The 13,927-nt window shown below is 46.3% G+C and overlaps 1 protein-coding gene across 4 annotated transcripts in view; it reads right to left on the bottom strand.

The window, feature by feature from the left end:
* The window catches only part of TECPR2 (tectonin beta-propeller repeat containing 2), a 55,378-nt gene that overhangs the window by 23,540 nt on the left and 17,911 nt on the right, over window positions 1-13,927 (bottom strand). For 3 of the 4 annotated variants that reach the window (XR_014547182.1, XM_083610257.1, XM_083610256.1), the window contains exons 10-16: window positions 12,791-13,737; window positions 11,500-11,683; window positions 9,197-9,370; window positions 8,131-8,311; window positions 6,982-7,123; window positions 3,294-3,534; window positions 2,358-2,447 (exon numbers count right to left, since the gene is read on the bottom strand). Coding sequence is in view for 2 of the 4 variants with exons in the window: in XM_083610257.1 (XP_083466383.1) it covers window positions 2,358-2,447; window positions 3,294-3,534; window positions 6,982-7,123; window positions 8,131-8,311; window positions 9,197-9,370; window positions 11,500-11,683; window positions 12,791-13,737 (1,959 nt within the window). In the remaining 2 variants the exon portion in view is untranslated. Of the gene's footprint in view, window positions 1-2,357; window positions 3,117-3,151; window positions 3,535-6,981; window positions 7,124-8,130; window positions 8,312-9,196; window positions 9,371-11,499; window positions 11,684-12,790; window positions 13,738-13,927 lie in introns of all 4 variants that reach the window. The other variant, XR_014547181.1, reaches the window with a different exon arrangement.

Raw genomic sequence — 13,927 nt, 5'->3', positions numbered from 1 at the left:
TTTAAATATGTGCTTGCTTCATTTCATGCTATACGTTTTACAAAAGACCATTTACTGGAGGCGAGTTTTTTTTATGTCTGGCAAATCAACACACACAATGAGTTTTCCAGAGTTGCTCAGGGAGCTAATGCTACCTAAAGGAGCGTCTCCACCTCCATCATTCAGCCCGGACGCTAAGGTCCAACTCCGAGGGCCTTCTGGAGGCTCCCTCCCTGCGAGAAGTGAGGTTACAGGGAACCGGGCAGAGGGCCTTCTTGGTAGCGGCACCCGCTCTGTGGAACGCCCTCCATCAAATGTCAAGGAAATAAACAACTATCTGACTTTTAGAAGACATCTGAAAGCAATCCTGTTTAGGGAAGTTTTTAATGTTTGATCTTTTATCGTGTTTTTAATATTCTGTTGGGAGACGCTAAGAGTGGCTGGGGAAACCCAGCCAGATGGGTGGGATATAAATAAATAAAGAAGAAGAGGAGGAGGAGGAGGTGGAGACGCGGGTGGCGCTGTGGTCTAAACCACAGAGCCTAGGGCTTGCCGATCAGAAGGTCGGCAGTTCAAATTCCCGCGATGGGGTGAGCTCCCATTGTTCGGTCCCAGCTCCTGCCCACCTAGCAGTTCGATAGCAAGTCAAAGTGCAAGTAGATAAATAGGTACCGCTTGGGCGGGAAGGTAAATGGCATTTCCATGCGCTGCTCTGGTTCGCCAGAAGCGGCTTAGTCATGCTGGCCACATGACCAGCTGACTGCGGACAAACGCCGGCTCCCTCGGCCTATAGAGCGAGATGAGCGCGCAACCACAGAGTTGTCCGCGACTGGACCTAACGGTCAGGGGTACCTTTACCTAATAATAATAATAATAATAATAATAATAATAATAATAATAATGCTTTGCATGCAGGAGATTCCTGGCATCTCCAGGCCAAGCACAGACCCCTGCCTGGAACTCAGTGGAGAGGGTCACTGCCATGCTGTGTGACAACAGTGGGCTTGATTGTCTGATTCAGGAGAAGACAATTTCCTATGCTGCTTAATCAGCCAGAAACTCTTGGCATATCAGCACTGCCCTCAAATAATCCTAACCACTGGCTGAAATGAGTTAGGATGGGGAAGAAGAGCCTCTTCACTGATGGTTTAATAATGGCAGTGCCCCTTTGTTCCCCACCCTATGCAGCTGCGGCAGAAGCCCCTGCAACAGCTGCAGAAAACTCTTTGGGTCCAGATCTACCGCTCCCTGTATTTTGGCCAGCAATAGCCAGTGCTAATTTCTGAAGCAATGCATTCTGGGCCTGGGGTGGAGGCAGCCTTGGATCCAAAAACTCTTTTGTTCCTGCGAAGAGAACCTGCAATTAGGCTCACTACCTCTGCCAGCTTGGAGCTGCTGTGAATAATCTCACCAATGCTCCATTGGTTTCAATAATGGGAGTGATGGAATTAAACACATGCTAATCAACAGGGCTGAAGGAAAAACACCCACGCCACATACAACACAGCTCCTGCTCCGGCTGGTGCAAGCCAGCGAGGTTTTGGAAAGTGGTGGAACATCCCTCCTGCCCTTCTCTGCTCAGGGTTACTCCATCACACGACCAAAAGAACTGTTACAGTGCAGACAAGGCACCAGCTTAACCACCAAAGGAACATGGGAATGTGAAAATCAAAGATGCAGACTTCGTTTGGCTTAAATGAGCGCAATTAATACTGTGTCCCCGTCTCTGTGTGTGAACCGAAAGTAGACCACTCACTTTTAATCCTGCATTTTTGTTAACTGTTTGTGAACCTTAAATCTTAACTGCCCACGTTAATGATTATTTATGGGACTGGCTAGGGTGACCTGTGCTCTTTTTCCTACTTGTGCTGCAGTGCAGAGCAAAGGCTAAGCCATGGGGTTAGAAGCCATTGTTCAGGTCTGCTCTTCCAGTCAATGGCAGAGGAAGTCGATTGAGCGCCTGGGGCACATGCCCAGCGCCCAGGGGCGGGGCCAGCCGGGACAGGACACTCCATGGGGCCTCTGAGGAGTCTGCCTGCCTCCTTCCACTCAGCCACCCTACAGCTTAGAGGGAGGTGGCAGGTGGACTGTTTGGGGCAGTGGGGAGGCGGTGGGTGCCCAAGCCACTGCGTCACTCCCAGGCTCCGTGGTGAGTGCTGCCCAGCATTTTGTCACACACACCCCAGTGGTGACCCCTGGAACGGCCTGCCCCCACCGCACCCCCTTCCTTCGCCCTGTGTCCAGTACACATTGATGCCCTTAGAAAAACCTGCCGATATCAATGGATGGAGTATATTGATGCAAAGAGCTTGTTATCTTTCGCCGGTGTGTCAGAAAAGCAGAATAAACTTGCAAGGCAGCCCCGGGACAGACGTTACCTTCTTTTGCTGGAGCTGCGGAAGCCAATGCAAACGCCCATTTTGTGGCCGAAGCAGTGCCGCGAGGCACGACGTTATTCCAATAAGTACCTGGAGAAGGAAGGAGGAATAGTCTTAGAATGAAAACAGCCAGCTTTCTCCCAAACTCTTCTGGTGCTCCTGAGATTCCTGCTTCAAGTTTTTATTCTATACACCATGGAATTCTCATCTTAGGCCCTTCCCTCCAAGGGAGGTGTGAGAGCGGGCCTTCTCAGGGATGGCCCCCTGTTTGTGGAATGCTCTGTGAGGCACACTTGGCATCATCATCACTATCTGTTTTTAGGTGCCAGGCAGAAACATCTTTATTTGCTTTTGTAAGTTGCTCTGAGTTCATCTTTCTGGGGGGGAAAGTGACTAATATTATTAGTCATATTATTATTAGTCAATATTATGATTTGTACTAATATTCATCATCACCATTATCTACGCATTCATCTCTCTCATATAATGAAAATTGCTGCGGATATGGAGTAGAGTTTCCACTCACAGTGATGTTTCCAAAAATATGTATTACTCAGAATATGGTGTTAAATGATCCACTTCTGTTTTTGCCCACTTTGGAATGGCAGAATTGCCAAAGAGGTTGACCACCGTTTCTCACAGAATGTTAAGTGTTTGAAGGGACATTGAAGGTCCTCTAGTCAAACTCTCTGCAATGCAGGAATCATTCGCCCAATGTGGGGTTCGAACCCACAACCCTGAGATTAAGAGTCTCACGCTCTACCGACTGAGCTATCCCATTACAACGCAAGTACATGCTGCCATGGGAGGTTCAGGGAGTCTTCCATTTCTAAGCAGCTGGTATGAATGAAGACACACTGTTGTGCTGCTAAATGTGGACAAACCGCCTGGCTTCGTCTTTTGCAAACAGAAGCCAGCAACCAAAAGCACGCCTACCCACGAGGTTTCCCTTGGCTACGTGAAACTCATTCTTCCCCGACGAGATCCAGACGCCGCCGCTGCTGACGGCGAGGAGACTCGGCTGACACTGAAGCGGCTGTGGCCAGAAAGCCGTGCGGAGTTTGTCTGCCACCTTCTCGACAGGGGCCTGAGCTGCTGTGGCTACTGTTTGGGTTGCCTGGATGATGGTCTGGAAAAGGCTGCTCTGGTCAAACACTACGTAATCCGTAATGCTTACCTGGGGGGGAAATGTACGGAAAGAACCAGGTCAGCGAAAGAGAAAGTGAAGACTGGATCAGGGGGTGGGAAACCCACAACAATAGGCAAAATCCCAGCGTATTATCAGTGAGGTTTGTGAGTCTCTCTGATTTCAAGAGGAGAAAAATCCACATTTGAAATCAGCGGGACTTTTAATAATAATAATAATAATAATAATTTATTTATACCCCACCCTCCAGAGCCAGGCTCAGGGCAGCTAACACCAGTAAAATTACAATAAAAACATAATAAAGGGGGGGGGGGAACACCAATTTAAAATTCAGGTTAGAAATAAAATTTAAAATGCAGCCTCATTTTAATAGTAGCCCATAGATCAAAACCATAAGGGGAAGGAAACATAAGGGTCAGACTGAGTCCAAACCAGAGGCCACTCTCACTTTGTCTGCATTGTGTCCAATAGAAACATAGGAATCTGCCTACCTAGTGTTCTTCAATATTGGCTTCCTAGATGTTGGTGGACTACAACTCCCATCATCCCTGACCCACTGGGCTCAGCTGGCTGTGGAATATGGGAGTGCTAGTCCAAGAACATCTGGGGACCCAGGTTGAAGAACGCTCATCTACACTGACTGGTAACGGCTCTCCAGAGTTTCAGGCGGGGGTCGCTCCCAGCCCTATCTGGAAATTCAGAGGATTAAGCCCGGGACCTTCTACATGCAAAGCATAAAGGTAAAAGGACCCCTGACCATTAGGTCCAGTCGCAAACGACTCTGGGGTTGCGGCGCTCATCTCACTCTATAGGCCGAGGGAGCCGGCGTTTGTCCGCAGACAGCTTCCGGGTCATGTGGCCAGCAGGACTAAGCCACTTCTGGAGAACCAGAGCAGCACACGGAAACGCCGTTTACCTTCCCGCCGGAGTGGTACCTATTTATTTACTTGCACTTTGACGTGCTTTCGAACTGCTAGGTTGGCAGGAGAAGGGACCGAGCAACTGGAGCTCACCCTGTCGCGGGGATTCGAACCGCCGACCTTCTGATCAGCAAGCCCTAGGCTCTGTGGTTTAGAGCACAGCGCCACCCGCATATGATGTACAATCGGGTTATTGCCCTTCCTGAATTTTTGCAGTTATTCTGGCTACTGGCAACAACAAATAGTGAGGACGGGCAGGAGGCAGTTTGTGTAATACTGAATTCTGCTTGCCTCGCTCTTGAAGCTGTTTTTAGTTTTATGCTTTTTAGTTTTATGCTTCGGAACCAGAGAGGTGACAAAGAAACAAGCACTATAGATCTCCAATCTGGAGTGCTGTTAATCAAAAAATCAGATGGCTCTGAAATATCCTAGCAGAACAATGTGTAGATTAATGAAAACTGCAAAGGGGCACCTCAATTTGTTTGGAAGGGTTGGTTGTTACACCAAAGGCAAGCAGCCAAGCTGTTCCTTTTGAGAAAGTATGTGCAAAAAAGGGGGGCGGGGGCAGAAAACCCTACACCTGACAAGAAAATCCAAGTAACAGGGTTGATATTTTGCAAAGGGGAAACAGTAACATTTGTCTCACTCCACAGCTGGAGATTAGCGAAGGTTTGTGAGAACACTGCGACTAGCAAAATGAAGAAGCTCAGATACCTCACTTAGCAAGATAAATATGAGTTTAGTTCTTTATCTCTATTTTTTCTTCAGTGGCTCTAATGGGAACAGGACCAGATAGACTCCTTTATCTTGCGTTTAGGAACTAACCTATAAGAGAAGTCATATATAAAGCCATGTCTGTTGGCAGTTCCACACTACAATCCCTGCAAAAACAACTTTAACAGTCATGGCTCTCCCCTCCCCCCCCCCCGAGAATCCTGGGGAACTATAATTTGTTAAGGGAGCCAAGAATTGCGAGGAGACCCTTAAAACTGCAGTTCCCAGGGCTGATCGGATTTTTTTTTATTTGACTCAGTTTTTGTAGTACTTCAATTTCCCAACAACCATATTGAGCAGCTCAACAATAACCACCTTTAAAATGAGCAAACGTTACAATCGCTATAGTCACATCAAAAGCACAACAGCATATAAATAGCACAGAAAACAAATTCGTCATGTAAGCAATACAGTTCTATACAAACTCACAGTGAGTCAAAAATATCAGAAGTGGCTGCTGAGCACCAACCCTGTGCCATCAGAGACACTTTCTCTGGGACGGGGCTTCCTCACCCAGGATGCTTTGGGGGAAGCCATGAATAGGAGTTCTTTATATGTATGGTGTGGTTGTGACCTTACTGTGAACACCAGGCTCCTGGAGAGGAGACAGAGGCTGCTTTTTCCCCTTCTCCAGTCCTGTTGCTGTGGTGTGCTAAGCCATGTTTTGGCTTAACGCAGGCACGTCCAAGTTCCAATAGGTTGCGATCCACCATCCAGTATCAAAATCTGGCAGTGATCTACCACACTCTCCCACTGTCATTCTTCAACTTAAACATGTTATATTTGGCTGGGGGAAGCCAGCCAGATGGGCAGGGTATAAATAATAAATTATGATGATGATGATGATGATGATGATAATTACAAATTATTACCCCTACACCAGGCCCTTCCCAGGGCTCTTGGTGCACGTGGGAAGGCAACATGCCCCAAAATGACCAATTGCCCCTTTACCGACAAAGAGCTCCCTGGGAAGGGAGGGGGGCAGTGGCTTACTTCTGAGTAAACACAGCTAGGCTGGAGCTGGAAAGGTGGGGAAAGTTCAGCATCCATGCAGAACTAAGAGGGAGAGGGTGTTTTCTTCCCATGGGAACTGGCGGGAGTGGGGAGAGGGATGTCATTGTCTCTCTGCCCTTCCCTTGGCTCCCTTTTCCGGCTGGCCAGCTGACTGGGCACCTCCACAGCTGCACCCACACCTCATTTTCGCCTCCCTGCCCGGGGCTGTGGCTTTGGGGGGGGGAGGGAGGTGCCTCGCACCTTTCTGGGCTGGCCAGCTGACTGGACGTCGGGTAAAGCAGGGTGATTGAGATGAAGATCCATCACGCGATCTACAAGTCAATCGCGATCGATGCATTGGACATACATGGCTTAGTGTGTCATCTGAACCCAGGCTTGCGGTTTTGTTTCCTGCAAACAAACCATGAGCTGTAAATCAAGAACAAACCATGGTTACACCTCGTGGCTTGTCTGCAGTGGGGCGTACCAAGAGCATGGGTTTGAACGACTGGCTAAGCCAAACTACGGTTCAACAAACAGCACTGTGACAGGAGGGGGGAGCAGCAGGACCGGAGGAGGATCAAAGTGTCCACGATCTCTTCTCATGCTTGGCTTAAGCGTGACATGCAAACCGGACCAGCATCTGATCAGTAGTGGCTCTCCAAGGTCTCATGCAAAGGCTTTTCTCAGATCCAAGATCCTTTAGGTCGGGTTGCATCAGGGACCTTACACGTGCAAAGTATGTATTTTGCCCTCTGCATTTACTGAAAGTAGAAGAAGGAATGCCTACTTGCCACCAGTGGTTATCATCCCCTTGTGGTTTCTTGGAAACAACACCCGTTCTGAACCACAGATTGCCATGGATGTCTAAAACCCATATGGTCTGCTGGTCTCCAAGAGTCACACACACCGGCTCTAGAGCTTGCATTTCACTGCAAAAACAAACAAAAGTCACAACACATTTGCACACAAGTGTTTCCACCCTCCCCAAATATACAACCTGTACCATGCCCTGCCGATTTTTCTGATTTACTTACCATATTTTTCGCTCTATAGGATGCACTTTTTCCCCTCCAAAAATTAAGGGGAAATGTGTGTGCGTCCTATGGAGCGAATGCAGGCTCCTTGGCTTCAGCGATAGCAACGCGAAGCCTCCGAAGCGTCCTATAGAGCGAAAAATATGGTATTTATAGTTCTGGGAATTGAAGTTAAAACGGTTCAGTAGAATGCTATTGTCTTAGCCTTGCACACAACACTCTCTCTCTCTCTCTCTCTCTCTCTCTATATATATATATATGGCTCAGGTTGCAGCATATTGTGTGGGTCATGGAAAGAGATCGCAGGAACTGTCAAGGCTATCTGTTGGAACCGTGGATCTGAGGGAAGGCATTCAGAGATCGTACTGAGGAAGGACTTGGAAAATTTCCAGACTTCAGAACTCGGAGAACTCTATCAGTTGCAGGACTTTGCAAGCAACTGAACTGTACGCTGGAGTTAGCCTTGTAAAGACAATCTGTTAAATGGCTGTTTTCTGTGGTGAGCTTAATCGCTTGGCTGAGCTTCCACAGTGCATACACCACCCAACACCTCAAAACACACAGCCCTGCGTCTAAGAAGGTAAATCAAAGAAGCTTTCAGTACTCGTTGGAACATGACCACATAAATGCACAGCTGTTATCAAATTGTGCAATATTAAATGCCAGCTGATACAACTTCCTCGTGCTGCTTCCACAAACAGGCTGCTTTTCACCCTCTTGTACAGTTTCAGAACAGAGCGCAATGTAACGCGAGGTCAATGAAACCTACTGCCCCGATTAGGAAACTGGCCTTCTCGTATGATGCAATACTCCCTTCAAAAGATGTGTAAATCCAAACTACGGTGTTGCAAGATCAGGGAACATCTATTACAGAACATACCTGCTGATTAAACACTGCTTACCTGATGACATCGCATTTCCACTGCTCCCCTTCAGGGCAGAAGCTGCTTACCCCCTCGCGGTACAGAAGCGCACGATGCTCAGTTAATGCCCAGACAACATTATTTCTGGCTGTGACCTGCGAGAGCGGATAGGGACAGTCCACTTTTACTGCTCTGGCACAGGGACGATCCACACTCAGGCCTTCAAGTAAAATACAGAGTAGAAATAAATTGCATTAACTCACTTTTATGCTTACGGTGCTCACCTTCAGGGTTCATAAATTATCTTCCTGTGGTTATTATGCCCATGCTTTAAGCTCACAGTATGCGCCCTTAGCATATTCCTTTCCGGGAACGGCCTGTGGTGTTTTCTTCCTGGTCAGAAATTACTGCTCTTATCAATTTCATTCTGAAAAAAGCCTTGATATCTGTGGATGTTCGCACACTCTTAAATCATATTCCTGTGGGCAACGAAAGTGGGTTCTGCAAGCCTCTACAGTGCCTAAGAGACTTCTGCTGTAAAACGTCTATCGCCCAGTGACCTGAAGATCTCACACTTTTTACATATGAAAGCATGACTCACAATCATCCCTTTCTTTTAGATACATCTTTAGACATTTGGACTTCCTATATGAATGTATACATTTAAATCAGGACTGACTGAATATTCTTGTTAATGCCAGCAGGTAATGAGGTTTTTAATTAATCAAATAAATAAATAAATAAATAAATAAATAAATAAATAAATAAATAAATAAATAAATAAATACTACTGATGTGTTTGTTTCTCCCTTACTTATTTGCTTGTGTGACATTTACCAATTAAAAAAAGGTTTTTTAAAACAATCTACATTTATCTGTGTCCACCAATAACACTGTTTTCAATAACTTGAGTCATGATGTGCCTAGGCAAGGGGAGGGGTTGAAGGAGGATGGGAAATGGCAGGAAAAATGTCTGCTTTACTTCGTCACAACCTTGAGAAGTTTCCAAAGAACCGGAGGGTTCTCCCAAAATGCACTTTTGGGGGGGGCAGAGGGGGAAACACCACCACCCTAGAGAAGCAAAAAAGCAAGTTAACTGAGGTACCTGTCTGCAGGTATAGGTCGCCGTTTGTTCGGATAATCCAGGCAGTGTCATCACTCAAAGATACAAACGCTGTCTCAGGCAAAGCTTCGTACCAGTGACGTTTTCCTTTAATAGTCACTTTTCCACAGGCAAAGGCTTTATTGGTTTTGTGCTCAACCTTCCAGAGAAGAGTCCCTGAGGAAGGAGCCTCACATTAGTCAGATGAATCATGTTTAGCGCAAGGGAACACCTCTGGACCTTCTTAGGCGCTCCAATTTTATTCGTTCGTTACAGTCATTTTAAAGCTTGAAAGACCTACTTTCATGGAATATGTATATACAGTGGTACTTTGGTTTAAGAACAGCCCTGTTTATGATCTATTCAGTATACAAACTCTGCAAAACCGGAAGTAGTGTTCTGGTTAGCAAAATTTACCTAGGTCTACAAACGGAAGCCGAACGGTGGAAGGGTACCAGCAGCAGAAGGCCTCATTAGGGAAAGTGTACCTCGGTTTCAGAATGGCTTTGGTTTAAGAACGGACTTCTGGAACGGATTAAGTTTGTAAACCGAGGTACCACTGTATATATATAGGACCCCTGGATGGTTAAGTCCAATCAAAAGCGAATATGAGGTTGTGGTGCTCATCTCACTTTCAAGCCGAGGGAACCGGTGTTTGTCCACAGACAGCTTTCCGGGTCATGTGGCCAGCATCACTAAACCGCTTCTGGAGCAACGGAACACCGTGACGGAAACCAGAGCGCACAGAAATGCTGTTTACCTTCCCGCCATAGCGGTACCTATTTAGCTACTTGCACTGGTGTGCTTTCGAACTGCTAGGTTGGCAGGAGCTGGGACAGTGCAACATGAGCTCACCGCAATGACATACCGGCAAAGAGCATTTTTATGGACAGCACAGCCACAGAAGCTGCTTGCAAGGTTTTCCTTTAAGCAGGGCCCAAAGGCCTTCACAGCTGTAGTTCACAGGACCAGCTACTGAAGATGTGCCTGTATAACTGTGTCTTGTGTTACTGGAATAATTTCATTATCCACCCTGTGGATGCAAAATGTTTTGCTGGAAATGTCCCCCAAAGATCTTAAACCCATTAGAAGGCACACTGCTTTTAGTACTTTCACCATTATCATATTATTTTACAATTGAGGTGCACTAGGTTTTTATTTGAACTGAGAGCTGCCTGGTAAAAAAATAAAATAAGCCAGCATTGCCCCCTGTAGTATTATACTGCATGCTGCTAAAATTCCAAAGACATTGAACAGAATTGTCACAGAAAATCAGGCACAGCTTAAGGGGCAGGTAGGAGAGTCAGAACATGCAATCAGGAGAACTGATAAAACGCTTTTTTGAGACTATACTTCAGGCTGGGTGCGCATGGAGGGGGCTTGTCTGAATGTTCTTCTCCACCTGGCAAAAATCATCCCTCCACGCAAGAGTACTAGCCTGACAGGGGAAGGTTATATTTCCCCCCCTTTTTTTCTTATTAAGTACAAATTAGAAAACATACATATTCACAACAAAAGAAAATACAAAAGAAAAAAAAATACATCTAACCAAGGGGAAAAAAACTAGAGAATATTTTGTCTCTTTTCATATTTACAGTTATTTATACCTCTATAAAATGCTATTCACAATAAAGGAGAGAGGAAAAAGATAAGATATCAGAAAAAAGAACAAAAGAACCAAGAAAAAATAAAGAAGTAAAAGAAAAAGATCATAGGTGGAAATTTTTAAAAGTAGATAAGTACTCACAATACATAGCCGTTTCCCATCTATATTTATATTCAATTGTATAATTTCATCTTGTCCTTATCTACCTTAAATAAAGTGTTTTTTGGGAAGGTTATATTTCAACCCAACAGGTTTCTTATCACTGAAACATGTAACCAAACCAGCCCATTTGCAGCCTATGGTGGAACAGTTCAGGGAAGCTTGACTGCTTTTCTGCAATATGCAACCAGATGCCCTCAGCCTATTGTTTTCTGTACTAACGTAACAGACTATTAACCCCAGCTCCAAACTTAATTCTGGACTCTAGAAGTATGCACCAGAAGTGCACTGGTTCTGCTACCAAGATCTGTAAATTGCTCATAATCATTTCAAGGGACGCGCATGGACCTTGTCTGTGGGAAGAATGATCTCTGTATATAAGAAAAGGCAAACAAAGTTTAATCAAACAGAGGGCAGCTGCAATGAGGCTTTTGCAGCATAGTTGCAGAAGCCATCCCCCCCCCAAACCAAGTACAGAATGCAAAACGATGATGGTGATGCTGGTGATGATGATGATGAAAAGAATGACAGGCTAACCAACCTGAAGGAGAGACTGCCACCTGCTGGACGTTATCTTCAAACTTCTGCCAGCGTAGACCAGCACTAGGTAAAGCACTGCAGTACAGGCCGCCTTTGTAGTCCAGGCACCAGATGTATTTTTCAGAGACAACTAGGCTCAGTATTCCATAGCCAGGACCTGCGTAGCCCATCCAGCTTTCTGCAAACTAAAGACTGGAGAGTTAGAATGCAGGTGAGGTATCTTTATCGGTGCGAGAAATCAGACAAATTTCGACATTACGAAAAGGGAGGGGTGAATGCATTCATTGTATCTTCTTGAAATGCTCCATTAAAAAAGGAGGATCATTTGATTTCTGCAAGACAAACATTAAACAACGCAGTCTCCAGAATTTTTTTTAGTTATATCCAATGTGAGTTTTCTCAGCTTAATCACCCACCCTGGTAACTGTTTTGATAGTTATGGTGGGATTTCTAGAGAGTTTCACAGCCAGGAAAACACCATTAATTCCTAAACACTGGAATGATGGCTCCTAGATGTGAATCCAAAAGTACGTTTCTCATGCTGACCAGAGGCAGGTAAAGTCTGATAGGGTATGGATGCTCTGTGCTGAAGTTTCAAGAATAAATTGGCTTGGTGTAATAAATTTAAGTGGCCAGAAACAAGGAGGTAATCACTCTTTGCTACACTGCAGACGTCTTCTCCTTCATACCAATCGCCTCCAGTGTCCCATGGCTCTCTTCCTACTTCCGTAAACCAAACAAAAGCATATTTGCAGTTTCTAGTTGTTGAAACCTGTTTGTTTTTGTTTTTTTGTTTTAAAATGCAGCTTCTGGAAAGCCAGTATTCTGGAAAGTCAGCTTGCGGGCACTGGCTCGTAGGAGACTGGCCCCAATATCCTAAAAACTGTGCTTCATTTTAAAGATGTAATAAAATAGGGACTGGATTGAGAGGAAACACACGTGGAGTGCAATACGGCTTTCCTGCTTCTCCCCTCTTCCCCCACCCTACCCAAATCCACTTGTGGGGATTGCAGGGAACACTGTGGTTTGGAGGGCTGCAGCAGAAGGGAGGGAAATCAATGGGGAAATGGCTGGTGGGGCCGCAAGGACCTTCTGCTCATGCCGGGGAGCCTCTGGGGGAGGCGTAGGCAAACTCCAGCCCTCCAGATGCTTGGGACTACAATTCCCATCATCCCTAGCTAACAGGACCAGTGGTCAGTGATGATGGGAAATGTAGTCTCAAACATCTGGAGGGCCAGAGTTTGCCTATGCCTGCTCTAGGGTGTGATGCAAGTTTGTATTCAAGCGCATACCTGATCCGACTTTAAAAGTGCTCCTTCATCTAAGCTGGTTCTGACTTTTTCCTGGGGCGGGAGGCAGCCCCCCATTTCTGTTACACTCGTCTCAGAGGATGAGTAAGGTAGGCCATGCCTGTAGATATCCTCTTCATCACTCGATGCAGATCTCTCAGCTGCTGCATCAGAGGTGTTGCTTATCCATTCACTGGCAGCGCTAGCGTTGCAGTTAGCCGTCAGTGGGTCCCTGAAATCCTGCCCGGGCAATGCACTCTCTTGAAGACCGCTCTCCTCTTTAAAAGGGGCAGGAAGGGGACTGGCGGGGACTGGGTCCGTTAGAGGTAGCTGCTGCTTCTGTTCCGTGTGGGCCTCAACTCCCGCCTCCTGACCAGCTGAGTCCTCAGCACTAAGGCTGGCTTTCACATCTCCAGATGTTCCTTTCTCAGGGTTTGTCTCTTCCAGAGAATCTAAAACACCTAACTTAGCTAAAGTGCCTTCTGTTTTATGCAGGATAGAACAACATTCTTCATCCTGAGCTGGCAGTTTTGAGACGATTTCGTTTTGTTCAGACGTAGGGCTCCAATTACATTCAGCGCCATCGCTAAGCGCTTTATCTCCTGCGAGAAGCAAGGGGGAACCGGAAGCCAAGGAGCTCCTAGCGGGAGATGTGCCCACTTCGCTCTCGCCGTTGGAACATTTCAAGACTTCTGGCACATCGTCGTCCTCTGGCGTCAGAGCAGCTACCGACTCCGGCGACTGAAGGACGCTGAATGTTTCAGAGCCATTTTCCTCCCGCGGCACGTTTTGGGATTCAATACAGAATACACTTTCCTGGTCTTCAGAACTGCCCATGAGGCTAGATTCAATAGAGAAAGAGTCCGCATTTACAGACTGAGGGCTGTCAGCAAAGTCTTGACGTTCACAGGACGGTGTGCTTTCCAGAGAGCTGAGGTATCTCGAATTTTCTAAGCTCACACATAGTCGGGAAAGGTGGGAGAGGGAAATAGGTAAGCCGAGGGGCAGAGAGGAGGAAAGGGAGAAAAGAAGCTTGTTAATTAAGAGAATGCTATTCTAGGGCCAACGAAAAACAAGAAACCATCTATTTGAAGCTCCAGGAATATATTGGCAGGCCAAACTGCCTACTTCAGCAGTGGG

The sequence above is a fragment of the Podarcis filfolensis genome, assembly GCF_964270895.1.
Source record: "Podarcis filfolensis genome assembly, chromosome: 1".
Lineage (NCBI taxonomy): Eukaryota > Metazoa > Chordata > Lepidosauria > Squamata > Lacertidae > Podarcis > Podarcis filfolensis.
This window is presented reverse-complemented; position numbering and strand designations above follow the sequence as displayed.